The 20603-nt window shown below is 31.2% G+C and overlaps 1 protein-coding gene across 1 annotated transcript in view; it reads left to right on the forward strand.

Moving 5' to 3' along the window:
- Positions 1 to 20603, forward strand: part of Syn2 (Syntrophin-like 2) — a 136548-nt gene that overhangs the window by 42281 nt on the left and 73664 nt on the right. Inside the window, exon 2 of the mRNA XM_040727650.2 lies at positions 3445 to 3627. Within this exon, the coding sequence (XP_040583584.1) occupies positions 3619 to 3627 (9 nt within the window). The 5' untranslated portion in view covers positions 3445 to 3618. The remainder of the gene's footprint in view (positions 1 to 3444; positions 3628 to 20603) is intronic.

The raw sequence follows: 20603 nt of genomic DNA on the forward strand, positions 1-20603 counted from the left end.
AATAGATACCTCAAAAACTATTTTTCAGAATTTGAGGCTTTTTTATAACATATATACAGACACAGTTTTATTATTATTTTTTATATATTCCATTTTAATTGAATTGGTATACACAATATATGCAAATAAATCAGAGATACATTAATATAAAATACTTTATACCAGGTAACTAATTGAAATTTGGACACTCATGAAAACGAGGAATAAGAAAAACATGTGAAATGGATGCGTAATTCCTTCCACCAGCTAAAAAACTGTTTATATTGACACTTCCCTCCAAAAAAGTAACATATTTAATTGAAAAATGACCTCACAAATAGACAAAAGATTCAAGATTACTACTCTGCTTAAGACGGCACACATACTAACAGATATCCAAACTTGACTTATACAAGCAATCAGACAATCTACAACGTCAAGTAGGCCATAAAGACTTGTATTGGCCTGGAGACGAGCTTCAACAAGGTGTTCCCTGTTACACACAACAAAAAATAAACGACCCTATTTGGAGACCAACATTCAATTATAGCCAAAGTAATCTGATCACCATATAGACCGTATGTCAACTTGCTCCACTTTTCCTTCTGTCTGCATGTCGAGGCCAGAGCCTACTGGACAAGGGTACCGAATCTCAAAGCAATCAAGGCTTCTCTTGATCAGCATTGGATTCCATGAGCCTCATTACATTATTACCATCTGTCAGAACTTCCATCCAAGATATTATCAAAGTCCATGGGGGTTACATTGAAGATTACAAATGGGTTCAATACATGTGTTAACCTATATACAAATGTCCCCCTATATTTTGAATGATGACTTCAATACGGAAACAAACAGAAGCCCAGCTGGCCTTGATTAAGTCTGAGGATAAGTTGTTCCATCCTTCGTATTCACGTCCTTCAGGCCATCGACATTTGGCCCAGAATTATTGTTCGTCTTGCCCACAAAGATGCACCAAACAGCAAAGTCAAGGGGGTTCACATCGGGTGATGACAATGGACATAAGTATGCCGAAAATGCTACACCTTCTTGGACGAGTGTGACTGGACACCGTCTTGGGTAAACACATTATTATACGTGCTCTTCAACCATGACAAGACATGGTTCCTGAGGGCGTTGTAGTAGACGTCCGTATTGACTCTTTTGTTATCCTTGAAGAAATAGGGAGGCATCTTGTTGTTGTTGGACACCACGACGGCGAGGAACATGATCGGAACTGAATGTTAGTTCCTGAAGGATCTCTCAACCTAAGCTTGCGATTCAGCCTAGAAGCGATCATTTCTATACGATCTTGAAGAGGATTCTAATTATAGAAGATAATAGAAAGATCAAACAAATTAATTTAAACATACATAAATTGATATTTTACTATGATATATGAAAAACTAATACCCAATATGGACATTAACTTTGTCCTAATAAGTTAATTCTATATATATTTAATTTAAATATAATAATAAGTAGTAATAAATAAAGAAAAGACGTCACTAATAAGTGTATCTACTGCATGGATATACTTTGCTTTCTCTCTTCCTTTCTATCCCATTAATCCGTTAATCATATAGATTACATATTCAACTACGTAGTTGGGCAGCCAAACATGGACACTTGAGACTCCTGGCCTTCATGACTTTTTACACAAGGTGTAATGGTGTCCTTGTGTATGTAGGCAATCCCAAGTCGCCTTTCACTATTATCTTAATGTTCAGGGCAACCACGGACAAGTCTTTGACTAGGCAATTCATCGCATTGGTTGATCCTCTTTCATCTATTTCTCCATGCTGGACAGGTATTCCAGATCCCTATTTAAATTGTGGCCTAAACTTATTGTTTTTCAAGAGAAGTCTATTCCATCAACTTTCATCTAAGGCACATTGAAAACCAAGCTCCTGGATTATTTTAAAATGTCTATAATCCTTGGCACCTCAACTTCAGGATCTAGAAGATCTGACATGTGCTACTTTTTGGTTTTTTTCTCACTCATTATGACAAGATGGCGAAATGTTTATTCTAGTTTGTTTATGTACAAGGTATGGTTGAACCAGAATGTCACAAAAATAATAACTAAACCTTTCATATTCATAAGAAAATTAACATCTATAAATAGTCCTCCCTTTTCGTGCCTAATATTATATGTTTGTATTTGTTTAAATTATATTTTTTGGCAATTAAAATATTTTGCTCATTACTAAAAAGTTATTAAATTATAGTCAAATACCTACACAAGGAAAAGGAGAAGAATTTGTTGAGCTTGACTTTCAATTCCAATTTTCATTTCCTTACCTATAATACGCTAATCTATCTTTTTAACTCTTCGTTACCTCCGTGGGGTCGTTTATCAGTGTTAAGACTAGGTTCAGTTTCACAAGAGAATTTGTGTTTTAGTTCAATTTTAAATTATTTTTTTTAGACCGATTTTTCGTTTCAGACTACGATCTCTTACAGTGGCCATAAATTATTTGATCTAAATTTTTTGACTGATTCTTCTTTCAGGTTTCATATAACACTTGGGATGATAAATCCCAGGCTTAGAAACTTGGCGTTTTTAAATTATTATATTTTTTGATTGTTTTTTTATAGATCATAGGCCACATAACACTTTTCAAGTCATTACTTAGCTTGAACTGTATTTTTTCCAATCAAAAGTAGTGGAAAATTGAAACACAAAATTGTTTTTGATTTGTTGGCTTGGAAAAAACGAAAATAGCGTCACACTTAGAGCAATGACTCAGAAACTAAAGTACTCATTGTCAATAAATTTTGAACGCTGTCTTTTGAAGATTGATGCTAACAGAACAAGAGATGACTTTTTTTAAATATCGCTATCTGTGTGTCAAGCTCGGGACTTTTAGCCTATTTGTTATTAAGAGAGACTGAATGTTTTCTTTTTTTCTAAATCAACCGTCATTAATGTTTTCATTATGTTAAACAAAGATCTCATATAGAATATAAATATCTACATAATCCTAAAAAAAGTACAGGATATGCTTTAGAACAAATACTGTGCATATATAAAATTCAAAATAATTCAGAATCTATTCACCCATAAAATTACAATATGAAATTTAGCCATAAAAATAAAATATATAATAATTTGAAATTTAAATATGACTATTATTTGGCAATTGCTAGATCTATCATCATTCTCAAATTATTAAAACCAAATAAGGTGGATTTCCGTGTTTTTCAAGAGTTAGAACCAACGGAAGATAAAATACCCTTATCGTAACATGTTCACAGTTTGAAAACAAATATGATGTCATATACAAGTTATAGGCAAAATTGGTGGGGACCTAATTTTGCAATAGACCTTTTTTGAACCAGACGCTAGACCTAATTTCTTCATAGCAACACATTTTTGCATAATTTGCACAAAAATATTTGTATTTATTTACATCAAAAGTAGTTATTCATTTATAGAATTGTATTTTTTTTTCTTTACAGAGATGGAATAAATTTGATTGTTACGGAGAACCATTTGATAAAAATATATCTTATATAAATCATGAGAAGAATGAAAAAGAAATCATTATAAAATTAATATCTTATAAACTATAGATCAAAGAAAACGAATAACTTACTAAATATTAGTGACCAATATCAAGGAAACGCCGAAATATGAGTAAGGTAAGAAATTTTTGATAATTACATTTATTTGTAGGAATAAATTAAGTTTTAAATTTGATTTATTTAAGACCACTATATTAACATATTATAATTTTTAATTGATAAAAAAACTTATCAAAGTTTGAATCCTTATGGTGAATAATTAAGACATTGTTTGTGCAAAAGTAAAAATTCTATCTTAATCTGTAGAAATGATTACTTACATCGATGGAAATAATATTATAATGGAAGAATGAGCAACTTTTTGTAGTTGTAATTCCAGAAGCACTGGGTACATCGCTATGAATACAGATGATGATACTGCAAGTGATCAATTTATGGAAAAGTATCTTCAATCAGCAATGATGTCAGGAGTAATTGTCAATTATAACTGATGGAAAACAGTCAATGTTAATGGAAAAGTATCTTCAATCAGCAATGATGTCAGGAGTAATTGTCAATTATAACTGATGGAAAACAGTCAATGTTAATGGAAAAATGATTCAATAAAAAAGTTTTTTGACGCACAATGTTTTTCCTGTTAACAACAGCTCCTGTGGGACTGGGAATGGGTCAGGGACTAAAGATACTATCTACAAGGGCCACTCAATCCTACCAAAAAATAAAATAAGGGCTAGAGGGATTTTAGTCAAAATAACTTTGGTCTCTCCCATCATCGAAACTGAATCCCTTTGATGTATGAAGCGCCATTGAGAATAAAGCTAAATAAAGTTCTAACTACCATCAAAATATCACCAGCTTGAAGTTTTTGCGGAGGAGCACTGAGCCAAAATGTCACCATTAACCGTCAATATATGTTTTCGAGAAGAGTAGTTTAGCTGTCAAGAAGTTTCATTAGAACAGCTACAAGCTCCTGTTCCGAGGGAGCGATGGAAATATAGAAATCATTCGTCAGAATGACTTCGACATCGGACCTTAACTCACCTCAGAGTTCAACAAGGATTTACAATTATAACTAAATTCACCCCGGAGTCCAACAAGGATTTACAATGATAACTCTGCAACAGATCCTTAAAGTTACTCTCTGTTGATTATGAGCGTACATAAATGTTTAATCCTGTTTTGAATATAATTGAATGAATTAAAAAAATAAGTTCACTCCTCGGGAATTAAATAATAATGATAGCAGCATGGAGAAAGAAGAATCACTCTTCAGTTTGCCAACTCAAAAAAAAAAAACAGGCGAGGTAAAATTACACCCGATTTTCATCACTAATTATAAGTGAAAGTCCTTGTTGGACTCGGAGAAGAATTGAGGATTGACATTGGAATAATTCACGTTTTTATATTCTGCCCATATACGGAGTGGAATTTGTGCATATTTCTTTTCTTCCACGGCTGTTTGGAACGAATCCAATAGAACTGAATGAAGGCAAAGCTGCTGTTCTTCCAAACATTCTTCAAATCGAACACATGACAATTTTCATTTTCGGTAACATACCACCAGGACAATTTTTATGTATCACTGGGAACATCTAAATAAGTGTAAAGTAATAACTATTGCGTGTACAAGCGTAAGATAAATAGTAACAATGACAGCTTGGTTGGGAGTTATGCGTGTCAGTCCTAGTTGAACTCGTAGTAAAATTGGAGATGAACATTGGAGTTAGCCTTGTCCAAAGCCTGGCTAGATACGGAGTGGGGTTTGTGTTTATTTCCTTCTGCTTACTGCTACTTGCAGTTGAATTAATGAAACATCATACCAGCAAAGCTTCTCTCATCCCAATCATTTTTTTTTTTTTTTTCAAATTTCAGAGTGACTACGTTAATTAACGTTTTTTTTTACATATCTAAAGATAATTTTTTTTTTTCCTATAATTATTTATCTACATGAGTTGATTAATACAAACAATAAAACAAATCTTTAAGGAAAGAACTGCTGAAATAGGTTATAACTTTCTTATTTGTTCCATTGAAACCTTGTCTACTCATTCTATATAGTTAGTTCTTCAAGTTGATTGCTTTGTATTCCTTATGTATTTTTATACTCGACAAATAGAGAAGAGAAAAAAAATGAGTAAATACAATTAGGAACTTACTCTACTTCAATACCTAATACATACCAATGTAAATATATGTTTGTACATAAACAATACTCAAACTCATAGGGGCTTATTTTTCTTATATTAAAATTACGTTGTTTACCAAACAAATTACATTAATAACGTCAGAGACGGTATTGGAAGGTATAAGATCAACGATTTCATCGATAAATAAAGATAATTGTATATTTTTCGAATAAGAATGGTTCATTCTTTAATATCTAAGTGCCTAACACGTCAAACACATAAATGATTTCATTAACATAAAATTAACGAGTTTTCATTACAAGTAAGTTAAGTCCCAAAATGTGAGCCTCATCGAATATTAAGCTTACAAAATTACACAATCTACAAGGTGACCATGCTAATCGTAAAATGAATTTTCCAAACTTAACTTTATCAAAATTCTCAAAAAGTACATTTTGTGAGACCATGAGACTTTATATAAGAAATTAAATTTCAATGTAGCCACCCTTGGCCTTCACTATGGCCTCGCTCCTAGGCTTGAAGGTCTTGCAGATATTCTTCACGTATTCCTCCAACATTTCAACCCATTATTTCTCCACGGAAACCTTCACATGAGGGTAGAACGGATCTTCTTCTCGATGACACCTCAGATCCCATAATGAAGAGGGTTGTAGTCTGGTGAGTATGGAGGCTAAATTGACCAGGGCCAGAAATTTGCCAAGTTGTCTTCACACTACTTTTGAGGGGGTTTTCTGCCCTTGAGCTTCCTCTCAAGAGCCTTGTAGTCGACCATCCCCTTTTTAATGTTGATAATGAAACACTTTGAGCAGGGGACGATGCTGCAGATCCCGTCTTTACTAATTACTATTTCAATAAGTATTGACACAAGATTTATTTTGGCATCCATCTTAGTTTTCCTTGGTTCATTAAGAACTTTGCTTTAAAATAATTATTTGATTTTATTAAACCACCCATTGATAATACGGTGAAAAAATGGTTAATTATTGAGCAAATTTCATTCACGATTGGTTGGGAAATGCTGTAATGATGTCTAACTAAAATCAAATGCTCAACACTAGCATACAAGTATATATAGTTAAGTATACCGAGCTTTTGCCAGCTATTTTAGTGATATTAACTTGTTATATTTAAGTACTTAGTAAATATCCAATTAAATTAGATGCTTTTGGATAATCTGATAATTTGAAAAGATTTATATAGTATTAGCGGAAGTACCCAGCATTGTTCGTAGATGTTGATGAACTTTGCTTTAATAATATAGATTGTATTGCCTTTTTTTCTCTTTTTTAATATAACACGCGGTGCTGGAAATAATACACCCACTCCTTGCTAAACATTATCTAAAATCACATGCTTTAACTTACATATGTACTTCACTTTGCTTGTTTCTCTCAATATAACAAGCTTAGCTTTAACTTCACACGCTCGTGATTAAAAAAGAACCCTCCTCAGATAAGTATACAAAAAAGTGGACAAACGTTGCTTTATTGAAATAGATTCTATTTTTTCTCCCCCTTTTTAATATAAAACGCTGAGCTTAAAGTACACACCCTGAGCTTTAAGTACACGGGTGAGTTTAAAAGTACAAACCCTCGCTATCAAAAATAAGTCCTTCTCAGACAAACAAAAAACACACTTGGCCTTATTAATATCGATTTTATATTTTTCCCCTTTTTCTGTTTTAATTTGACACGCTGATGCTTTGGTTTTATATGAAACTATATTTTTATGTATATATATAGTTTAATACTATATTTTTTTCAATTGCAAACCTTAGATATATATTCCAAATAAACATTATTTACATAATTGGGATGCAACGGTATTAGTGTTTATGTGTTTGCAGGATATGGTAGATAATAAACGTAGCCTTCAATTGTTGCATTAACATATAAAATACAAATACCCTTTATGATCTTATTTGTAATGCCATTTACCTAATAAAAAATAATGATAATTTAGTATTTGCTTCACCAGCTCTAATATATAAAATACTATATCGATCTAGCTACAGCATTACTATAGATATATTTATATATATATATATATAAAGTTGTACCCGAGGATAAATATGCAAATCTTTTAAGCAGCTTAACGTATAGATGTACACTATTTTACTTATTTGGATATAGACACGTTTAAATGTATTCATATGTGTTTGTTTTCCATAAAATCCTTTTTAAAGTGTATTTTAGGACTGTCTAGACTTTTATAAGCTCATGAATTAATGAAGGAGTTTGGGTCAACTCCTACTTTATACAATTCTATACTTTTATAGAGTTGTATAAAACATGAGTCAAGGATTCATTTTTAGCAAGAATATATAACTAAATTTCCTATACAAAAAGAAAAGGGAAGTACACTCTAAATTCAAAATTTTACTTTAATGCAACAATGTAGCTCATTTGACAACAAACTCCGGAGAAATCATTCTGTTCAACTTAATTTGCTAAGGTCCTAGTGAAAGAAAGATGTACTATGTATATAAACTTTAAAGACAATTCCTATGTCAGGTGGAGTAATTGTAATACTAGAATGTTAACTTATATTTTATCAGTTCAACTCCATCTGACCAATTTAAGGAATATTAAAAAAAGAGGCAATTGTCACTTTATATGAGGTTTAGGAACAAGTTTCGATCTCAGTTGGAGAGCACTTCAGAGACTAAAGTACTCCCAAGCTTATCACGTAGTATTAAAAAAGAATAGAAAAGGGTTGTATATAAATTAGGTTGGGGTTAAAGTAATTTTATATTATTTTTTTATGCCTTTTTTAAACTGAGTATATCTTGTTTATAGTAGAAACGCTTTTCTGACGGCATTGCGCTTTATCAACTTATTCGTGAATTATCCTACGTCAAGTATGGAGGTATCAAAGGAAGAAATTCGCCATATTTTACAACATATTCTACCTGAAAGGGAAAACGCGTCAAAACTAATATGTAACATATATAAACACTTTATCTAATTTGGATAAAAAATGTACCATTTACATTCTTTTTAGACTGTGAAATTAATTTCTTTTTTAGATTTGCAATTAAATGGAAATATTTTATTTAAATACATAAAGACTTATTCTTCTCTATTAGACTGAAACTCAAATATGGAAAAAAGAGATAGAATAATAATTGAGCAGAATCACATTTATGATAATTTTAACTTTCGAATGAAAACATACAAAATAATAGTTTTTCTTATAATGGGAGATGTATTGAGTTTTGAATCCCAAATACAACGGTATAACAGAGCCATATTTTTGATAACAATATATTCGGTCACAATTTTGAGGGTACCTCACTCTCCAGATACAAATCCCCGAATGGAGGGGACAAGTGAAAAAATCTTCAGAAAATTAGTTATTATAATACACTTGTAAAGTGGAGTTGGGAAGGTCTAGCAAAAAGTTATGTGAATTGAATTTGAGTATAGTAAGAAGAACAATTGCACACTTTCCACCACTGAGAAGAAAGCGACTCGATGTGCTTGACAGCCTTTAAACGACTTTTGAATTAATTTGTTTTTTTAAGTAATTCACCTATTCCCTTCCCCGTAACTCGTATAAAAATCACCCTTGAGATGACATAAGCCCTCATAATTAGTGATACATAAAATTTATTATACTATAAGCCTGTAAACGAAGCGCGCCCCCTATAAATGGACTGGAGCAACTGTTAAATTACTACAATAAGTTTTGTCACCTATTTGTTATACTTTTATTGACAAAAAAAAATATTTATTAGATTCAGAGACCTAAAAATGAAGACTGTTAAACTTTGATTAATGAATTTCACAACCCTAATATTTTATATAGGTATATATGTATTTGACTATTTGAATATAAAATATACTTTTTTTTCATAAAAAAATATGACAAATAGTCGACAAATGACCTTTTAAACTTATGACATGTCATAATTGTAATTACTCAATTCTTCTACTCAATTTGTAAAAGAGTTTCTTGAGCCTTCGCTAACAGGTTTCTAGTATTATATTCAGTGATTAATATTATTTGTTTTGCCGGTATGTTAAGAAAAAATAATGAAAATAAAAGGGGTAATCCTGACAATTTGAAGATTCATTGGGAAGACAACTTCTTAGCCGTAATTACGTTTGATTAGATCAGACGCAAGGAGCTGTGAGATGAATGAAATAAACACATATCCCACTCCTTAGATAGCAAGGGTATATAAGCTGAAATTACTACAATGTCGATCCTCAATTCTACTTCGAGTCCAAAAAGGAATTACATTTATAACTCCCGAGCACACCTTCATTGTTACTCTACGTCTTTAATGAGCACAAGTACTAATGATTACTTAAATATTACCTTCTCAAAAATTAAATAATAAGCAGAGATGGACATCCAGAGCGAGTTTGAGTATAACGCAAGAGCGAGACATAAGACACTTTTGATTAAAGTTATGGGTTTGGAGGAAAGAATATCACATGATTCTGCTATAGAAAGGATAATTCTTTTATATTTCAAGTAACACTATAACAGTTAATATAAAAAGTAGTCGAAATTTTCATATTCCAGAATACTTGATTTACTTTGTGAAATTCATCGAAAAAAACTTTTATATTTCTATATTATAGATCTATTGATATCACTTAAATTTTCTCCCTCAATGTCGCTAATATGATATGTTAATGTTATACAATGAGTAATCAAAAACTAATGGCTAACATTTCAGCCTTAGCAGTAAATTACTTGCAAATTGATGGTTAATACTTATGAATAGAAAATCAATCAAATTAATGATGAAAAATGATATGACATAGAAATTATTAATATTACATATTACAAATGGATTCAACAAATTATTAACGACAAATGTAAATTATATATATATAAAATATAATGAGACATTTTTAAACATAAATAAATATACTAATTATTAATAGAAATAAAATCCATCTTCATCCTATCATATTTCAAATATACTAAAAAGACTTATAATTATTTTAAATAAATTGCACATCTACATGTTCAAATCCATGAAGCATACCCAAATGTTAATCTGAAGAAACGGATGTTAATACCTTGCACGCTTTTTGAAGCTAAGACTCCCCCTTTGAGACTGTTCAGACAGTTGTTCTTTGTTATTCTAAATCCAGATACAACTTAATTTACAAAATCAGGCCCTAAATTTTTGACGATACGAAAATACGGAAACTCCTCAGATAAGTTATTTAAGAGATAAGACCGAAGTCAGATAGATAAATTGAAATAAGATACTTATAACATGATCATCCATCTCAAGAGAGCAGATTCGACTCCTTCTTGGCAAAGGAAATTGTAAGATTGAAGCGATCTATTAATGATGAATGCAGAATTTCAATATTTCAAATATAATTAGTATTTAATCATATGAATTTGTACGAAGCACATTATTATATAGGGATATTAATTATTATTATTTTATAAAGAAGTATAACACTTTATCATTTCTTTGAAATAGTGAACATTATTAAGATAATTAAGTATTATAACATTTGTTTATAATAGTAAGTTAAATAGGTATAGGTAAATTTAAAAAAAAATATATATATTTTAATAATAAATTTTACTAAAAATTATAAGCAGAGAATCAGACAAATTTATAATGAAAAATGATACGATATAAAAGTTATTATTATAAAATAAAGCAAATAGATTGAACAAATTATTAGTGGCATTGTATATATACAAAATTAAATGAGACTTTCTTATAGATACATAAATATACTAATTAGCAGAATAGAATATACATTGGCAATGCAAACAAAACTATTTAGAAAAGAGGGCAAATTATCTTTAGGAGTCTGTAATTATCTTCCACTTGTTTTCTAATATCAAAAGAGGCACACATTTAATAAAAAAAATCAAGGGCCTAGGTTATATAATTATACATCCCAAACTCCACCTTATAAATGGAATTGTGATTGAGATAAGTTATATCTGCCTTAATACATCAAGTATACTGAAGGACTTTTATCAATGAAATATTTTTCTTAGAGCAAGGGCAGGAGGAAACGAACTTCAGAATTCAATGAAGGAGCAATGGATGGAAGATGAGAAGTCCTCAGTTGGGCTTCCAGTCCATTATTCTGTCTTTTTATGGAACTCATTAGTTCTTATAGGTCTATACGACTAATCGGTAGAAGATTTTGAGGAATTTATGTATTTTTGAGCATAGAGGCAATGATTCCCGAGGTCAGATGTAAATATTTGATACATTGAATGAACAATTCTTCTATTAAAGAAGATGATATATATCGAGTGAGGCACACAGAGAGGATATGTATTCAACAGAACAGGAAGAGTGAATCAGAATGTGTGTTATTAGGATATCCAAATGGAAAAATATAAACTCTGAGGGAAATTTTTTATTTAGAGATCCAATTAAACGCAATCCAAGCAGAGGTGGAACTTTTTTAAGGCATTTAACTGATAAAATTAAATATATTTAATATTGTACTAAGGTAAGTGGTTTGTTAGAGAGAAACATGGTGTTCAAGAATTATTAATACATAATGAAGAAAAAGTGAGGCAACAATTATTTTCTTTTTTTAATCTTAAAAAAGTAATTTATTTGACGAAACACGCCCCCTGCTTAACGATAACGATATTAGTTTTGGAAAATAAATTGACTATTCAGATTGCCAATTAGAAAAAACCGCTCCCCCTTTTTGGAGATGTATTATACACCTCTACTCATAAAAGAAGTGGGCGTAATTAGAAATAACTACGCTCACAAGCGCTTTTCACTTGTGAGTAATCTTTTTTATGAACTAATTATGGGTCGATGAGACACTTTCCATTCCCTTTCCCCTTTCTACTCACATAATTAGTTGAAACCTGCAATAAGCATTATTTTTAATTGACTTGCTTATTAACCATCCTATTACATAACTCTGTATATTATAGGTTTTACCCTACAATTTGTTCATGTGGGCCCTGCTAGATTTAATCTCATTTGAGCCAATGGATAATAAATTAATCTTCTTTTTTTCTTAATTATCTAGAAATTAATAGTAAAATCTAGAAATACAACAACATAACATAATTTTTCATAATAATGTAGTCCATTAATTACTTATATTTTTGACGTACCTGCCTGAAAGAGTAGTTCAACTCTTACACATGGTGTTACCACGTTTACAACAGTGTATTTTGTTGTGTCTTGTTGATGTTTCGTCTTTTTTTCTTATATTCAGTATTTTAAACGTGGATTGAATAAATGAGATATTGTTTTTATTAGATCGTGGTCATTTCCAAACATTGACTGATCAATTATTTTTTAGTCCAGTAGTAGAATTGATCCAGAATGAGCTAATTACAAATTGATCTTCTTTCTTTTTCTTTTTTTTTCATTTTTGCTTGAAAAAATTATGGTAATGACCATTTTATGGAAAGTCTTCTATAAAAAAAATTTAATATACACTAATTATTGCACTTTTAATCAATTAGGTTAAAAATTAAAAATCAAATTTTTTTTTAGGATCCAACCAATTAGATCTTTTAAATGGATGTCGGGTGTATCCAAATTTACTTTAACAACCAAGTAAACATAATCACAATAACCACACGCAAGGCTACTCTGGCCATCATGTAATCTTTCTTATCACCAGGGATGAAAAGCGTACAGAGGGAGGACTCACAAAATAGAATACTCTTGAGGCCGTTTAGCATAAGGTGTACAAGTATAGTGTTTTTTTTTTGTTTTTTTTGAGAAAATATATGAAGGAAGACCCTTTCAAATCGATGAATTGACTCGCCACAGACTTCTCCGTGGTTGCTAGAACCATCAAGAGAATAAATAAAGGTTACTTGGGATTTTACACATACACTAGGTCACCACAGCACTTTCTGAAAAAGGTCATGAAAGTCAGGAGGCTCAAGAGTCCATGTTTGGCTGCCCAACCCCGTAGGTGCATACATAGTCCATATAATTAACAGATTAATGGGAGATAAAGAAAGCAAAGTATATCCATGTAGTAGAGAAACGTATTAGTGACATCTTTTCTTTATTTATTACTACTGTTTTTTTTTTTAAATTAAATATATATAAAATGAACTTATAAGGACAAAGCTAAAGTTATGTATGTTTATATGTATTTGCTTGATCTTTCTATTTTTGTAGTTTCAAATAGATAAGGGGTAGGACTCAAAAATTAGCATCCTCTTTGAGACCGTCTAGTCTCAGTTATAAAAATATGACAATTTTGTACATGGTACTATTCAAAAGAACTGACAAAAAGCTACAGTTTGATGTTTTTTTTGTTTTTGTGCGTTCAAAAATGTGGGAGTAAAAAGCAAAGTGGGAAAGGGTGTGCGATCTCCACCGTGCGCAAGTCGATCTCTGACAAGAAAATCTTAACAGTGGATGATTTTCTGAACAGGAAATGATCGCTTCTTGTCTGAATCAAGATTTCAGGTATAGGCAACCTTCAGGAACAAATATCCACCTCGAGTTATGTTCCTCGGCGTTGTGGCGTCCCAAAGCAGCAAAATGCCTCCCAACTTCACTTAAGTCCTCATCAACCATGTTGGCCATGGTTGATGAGCACGTTCCCCAGAGAAAACTATGCGTTTACACCAGACAATACTCAGACAAACACGTCCAAAAAGGTGTAGCATTTCTACAGGGAGAAATTTGCTGCCTTTTGGCCTGCATACTTATGTCCTTTGTCCTCACCAGATGTGAACACCCTGAATTTTGCAGTTTGGTGTATCTTTGAGGGCAAGACGAACAAGACTTCTCACCCGAATTTAGACACACTGAAGGCCCTAATTACGAACAACTTGCCCTCGGACTTCATAAAGGCCAGCTGGGCTTCTGTTCGTCCCAGTATTGAAGCTATCATTCAGAATAGAGGGGGACATATTGACAATTTACAAAATTGTTGATTTACCAAACTTTTGCTTCAAAAGTTTGCTATAAAAGTAGCCAAAATAAAAATATGTAGGATTAAAAATGTCTTTTAATTTTTTTAAATTTTGGTCCTCACCCTGTATGATAATGGAAAGGTACATATTGTTGCTGTTGCAACCTGAAAAGTTGTTCTTTATTATTTAGAATATCGATGTAAAAAAATTTATAGATATCATTATTCTTGAAGAGAGAACAATAAGTATACAGATATCACTAGTACATGACCGACAAGGAGATTAAAATTGAAGATTTATATCAGAGGAATAATTATAAGTCTTTGGATTATAATTGAGGATCGATATTGGAGTTCTAACCTATGTTATTGCTATATGTGGTTTGGGGGTGTGTCTTGAATTCCGTTATCTCTGTTTATTTTCAATTTCTTTATTTAACACACATACTGATCATAGAGACTGAGATTGAGTTGGACTAGTGAAGTGTAAGTAGAGATTTAATTTGTGAAAGAGTGCAAAGAAAAAGCAAATACGAGAAATATAGCATTACTAAATTAACATCAGCTTCTTTATATAAGGAGAGAGAAAATGAATGACAACTACAAGGAGGAGAAATCAACAATTAAAGTAGCGTTTGTGCTGAAAAAATATATTGTCATATCTTTAAATTCATATATCTTTATTTTATATTAAATTTTTAAAACATTTTACACCAAAGATAGGCAATAATGCATACTTCAGAGGGAAATTTTAGCATCCCCACGACTTATTAAAAAATGAACAAAAAAGAAGAAAGAGCACACGCAACAACCGTTTTTCCTTTTCTAACCGCTAAACTTAGATTTTCTTTACACAGATCCCTTCTTTGAGTATGAATAAACTTGATAATATTACAGTTACTCCAACTTGCCTCCGAAATGTCTTTAAAGTCCAAATACATTAACTATATTCCCTTGTCTATGAACTACTTAGAAATAAACCTACGCATTTCACTTCAAAAGAATAATTTTTTTCCGAGCACATTGTTGATTGACCTATGCCGTTCCTTTAATAAAGGCCAAATTTTGACAAATTATTATCTGCCTCACAATCAGGATCACAATTGGACTCATATTCTTTTTAAAATATATATGCAAATTAAATGGCATAGCAGAGTAACATAATTTACTGCTTACATAGTATATATATATGAAACTTTTGAGTTATTTATGTATTGAGAAAAACGCAGAAAAATGTCAAAATCTCAGTAGAATAAATATGAAGTATGTATGTCTTAATATCATAAATAATAATATTAAAAACAATACTACAAACGTCAAAGTAAACGCAAAATTTAAGGGTTGAACGAAGCAAAAGTATTGGATGGATAATGACTGGAAAAGTAAAGAATAAATAAGTTAATGAAGAAAATTGGGTTATTTATATATATATATAAATGTGGTTTACATACATGGATATAAGCTTTGGCAGGTTATTTAATCAAAATGAGAATGTGTACACCGTCTAAAGTATTGCCTTGAATGGATGTAAGCAAGTACTCTCTATTTGTATTTTCATGTTCTACGTAATATGTTCTCCCATTCTAAGTATGCAGACCTATATAATTTTGGAAATAGCCAAGAACATTATATTAAATTTGTGTACCTAATTCAGAGATGCATAAAACATGTCTGGAAATTTGGAAAATGAAGATGTTATATATTCTCAAGAATTGATTAATTATGAGAGGAGGTTTGATTTGAAAAAAAAAAACCTGTGTAGATTACCATATAGAAAAAGTCGGTCCTACTTTCTAGTAAAGGGATAATGAGCACTTCATGGATGTAACTGAGTCTTAACTAACATATTATTATCAGAGATTTATCTCAAAGATCAACTAATACAAGCAACATCCATGATAAGTGATGAAAAAAACCATGTCCTGCCGGTATATAAAAATGATCATAGGAATCCTGACAATTTGAAGAATGTTAGAATAGAGGGCAGCTTGACTGTCATGACACTTTATAAGGTCAGCTGCAAGCAACTGTGAGAGGAAATAAATAAACAGAAATCCCACTCTGAATGTGGCAATGACATATACTTACAAACCCTCATCGTCATTATTTGTCTTTCATGATCACCCTTCTTTATACTTAGATGTTCCCTTCTCAAGAATTTATTAGTAACGATAAGTGCCTTGGATAATAAAAAAAAAGGTTGTTTAGAATTGTTGGGTGGATATAGTGAAGACTACCTAGACAGACGTGGGTATCATTTTTGATATCCAATCATTTCAAATAATCTTTTTGTTCTAGAATTGTGTATGAACAAGCTCAAGCAAGTTCAAACATAGGTAAATGAACAACTCTAGAAAGGAATCTTGTACATTCCTTATATAACTATAACATATATTTTCCTGAACTTACCATTGTGTTTTCACCTTTTATCTTGTACAGAGAAGTGAGGGGTAACACATTACTTTCAATTTTATCAGCCACAAATACAATACTAAATAATAAATGTGTATCATTTTTGATAATCACCATTGTTTAAGGGGGGTCTTGACCATCCGTCGATCAAGTGTTAAGCAAATTTATAATGTGTTATTATTCGTCATGAAGTTTGAACAGCATGCAGGCAATTTTCTTCCATGGTAATTATCTCCAAGGCAATCTTCTACGGGGAATTTTCCCTGGGGCAGTTTTCCTTATAGTAGGTAACTGGTACTAAAGACACTAATCACGAATCTCTGATTGTTTTTCTTTGGTATCAAAATCTTTTTTTTGAGTATTTTATTTATACATTTGTAAAATAGGTGTTTGAACACTTGATATATGTATGACGGTTCACCCCAACTTTAGAGTACTACAAAATATATATAAGAAAATCCAACTTTTAAACAAAAACTACAGTAATTTATCAAACTGTGTATACACTTTATGTAAGGTGATCCTAGACAGTGAAAAATTGCCGCAGTATGTTCAGTTCCAAAGTGAGAGTAAAAAGGAAACATATCCTTAATGTCAAAATGATTAAAGTTTAAAGTATTAAATTATATAAAATAGAATTATTGGACGTACTATTTAAATGTATTATTTGTCCCTTGTTTTTCTGATTTTTAATAAACCATGGTGCTAATCAGTTGCATTTTTTAGTTCCTCTATTTTTTTTTAAAAGTTGATAACTTGAAGAGTTAATTTTCTTTTCCTAAGCTGTTGTCCTTATTATTTAATTCCTGAGTAGTGAACTTCCTTTTTTACATCAGACAGTTTTATACAAAACATATAATTGTAAGTCCTTGTTGGTCTCAGAATAGAATTGAGGATCGTCATGGGAATAGTTATCGCATGTTTATGATAATTGACCTCCCATTTGTCACATATTTTTCATTTAAATATAACTTATTTATAATCTAAGACTTATATCGAGTGATCCTAAAGTGTTGTTTTTTTTTCCAAAATAGTTATAAATTATAGGTATTAAGTACTATTAATTTATGAAAATTGAAAGTTAACTCATTTATAGGTTTACTTTACAAGTTTTAAATGTACTCTATAGTCTATAAAATTAAAATTCCCAAATCTGCAAAGTCTAAACTATTATTTTGGATAGAACAGATCTACTAATTATGCTAGATCATTACTTAGTTTAGTAATTAGAGTGAAGATTAAAGATGTGGAGAGAGGTTGTTTTTATCGTTGTTCCTCGATTACATGTGCATAAATCATGTTCAGAAACTTATGAATGTATTAGCAATTGATAGATTTTGATCCATTTCATGTGTTGTTCATCTTGGTAAATATCTTATAAAAAATATTTTCAGTGCATATGGCACAATTATTTACTACATATAACTATAAACTACCCATACTTATTACAATAAATTCAATCTATATTTATCGTCTCTAGATTCAAATGACTTTATAGTACTTATGTAGGACATAAAATATATTATTAAAAAATTGTGTGGTAGAGTCGATGACATTCAAAATAATGGAGTTGGGCATTTTATTTACGCCCTCTGCAGCCCTGACTTTGATGGCGTGATGTTAGTTCAACTGTAAGTGGTCGTGAGAGGAAGAAAATAAACACAAACCCCACTCATAATATAGGAAGGCCATATAGGTTGGAATTACTTGGATGTCAATCCTCGATTCTCATCTAAGGACTTACACTTAAATCTCTCGATCAAACCTTCATTATTATTATCCATCTCTTATGAGTAAGTACACTAGGGATCACTTCATTTTTAGATGTTCCCTTCTCAAGAATTAAATGAAACGATAGCAGCTTTGGAATATAAAAACCTTATTCAGTTTTCCAACGAAGAAAACCTCTACTAATTTGAAGGACATGTTTTCTACTGTTATGATCATTATATATTTGGAACAAGGCGTTGATTGCTTCATGATTTAATAATAATTTGTCAATGGTTATTGTATTTTTTAATAACAAGTAAAAAAGTTATAAATTGTATTTGATTATTGCAATAATAATTAAGCTTATTGTGTATGTAATACTTTTGTGTATAGCTCAAGTATTATGTTTGGAATGAAAAATTATTTTAAAAAAACTCTATTATCATAATGCAATTACTTTATGTCTAAAAAGTCTTTAATGCCTTTTCGGCCACCGTCTTGATGGTATCATTTAATGAATCCTTCAAAAGTAAAATGAGCTTTTTTTTTTCTATATAAACGTGGCTTTATCTTCATTGATCATTAATCCTCAAAAACTAATTAACCGATAAGGCCATATGTTTATTTGATATATTATTAATGAAATAAAATCGATGAGACAAAGAATAGGTATATATTAAAGAACAGGATAGTAAAAAATATACTAAATGACTTTGATGCTTCAACACGACATTTGGTAACGGTTTGGCTAAAGTAAAAAAATAGACTGGAGAGCAATTATGACAGTAATGTCCACAACAGCATTGCCCCCCTAAGTAAGCCATTAGGAGGCATGGAAGGTCCCGTCCATGGAAGAAATTGTATCAGCCTCTTCTTCATTTCGGTGACGTGCCGAAGATGTCATTGCAGCTGAGGGAAAATACTTCAAATACCACAAAGAGTAGCTATTGAACTCTCAATTTCCCAATTTTCAATTCTAAAGTCTAATATATTAGGTTCAAAAACAAGTAATTTATTCCTTTTCTTTTAACTAAGTATATCTTGTTCATTATGTGTTACATCGAATCATGCGATAAAGTTTTGTAAAGATGTCAGTGTATAACTACAAACGCTATTCTGACAGTATTGTGCTTGGCTTGTTCAGTTGTGAATTATCGTGCATCAATTATGAGTTATCAAAGGAAAAAAGTCCCCATATTTAATATTTTTAAAACGTTAAAGGGAAAAATGAGTCGAAAGCAATCAAAAAAATTAGTGATGAATACGCGTCTGATACGCTTTTTATTACACAATAGTGGTTTGAGCAATTCCCCCCCTCCCCCATTCATTTCTTCCCTCTACTGGGAACAATTTGACTGTTTAAGACAGACGATCGAATAGAAGAGGTCAGCATCGGGGAATAGGATAAAAAAAAACATTAAGAAAATAACGCCAGTTTGCACAAATCTTTGATGACGCGCCAGAATCTCTGGAAGCTCGGATGGGATGTTCTTATGCATCCACCCGAAAGTCCGATCCTGGCACAAAGTGACTTCAACCTCTTCTTTATATAGCCAATGTTATTGGGAGTCCAATTTTGGCCTCAATAGAGGCCTGTGAAAATTGGTTGTCCAAGTTTTTACCCAATATAGACCAGGGCTTCTACGAAAAGAGCATTATGAAGGTGGATTCTCGCTGACAGCAAATTAACGGGGCATACTTGGCTTATATCCAATGATTGTAACACTTCTTATAAATCATTAAAATAAAACAAAAATACCAAATTACATTTTCGCCAACCATAAAGTAATGGCTGTAAAAGGATTCCTCGAATTTTTTTAAAGTTTATTTACGGTCACCCTGTATACTGTACACACCCATTACAAAATTTGATTTATTTTAAATTTATTTCGTTTTAAATTTATTTCTATTAAATATATTGCAAGGTATTTTTTTACCATTTGTTTCCTTTTTA

Source organism: Lepeophtheirus salmonis, chromosome 2, assembly GCF_016086655.4.
Source record: "Lepeophtheirus salmonis chromosome 2, UVic_Lsal_1.4, whole genome shotgun sequence".
NCBI lineage: Eukaryota > Metazoa > Arthropoda > Copepoda > Siphonostomatoida > Caligidae > Lepeophtheirus > Lepeophtheirus salmonis.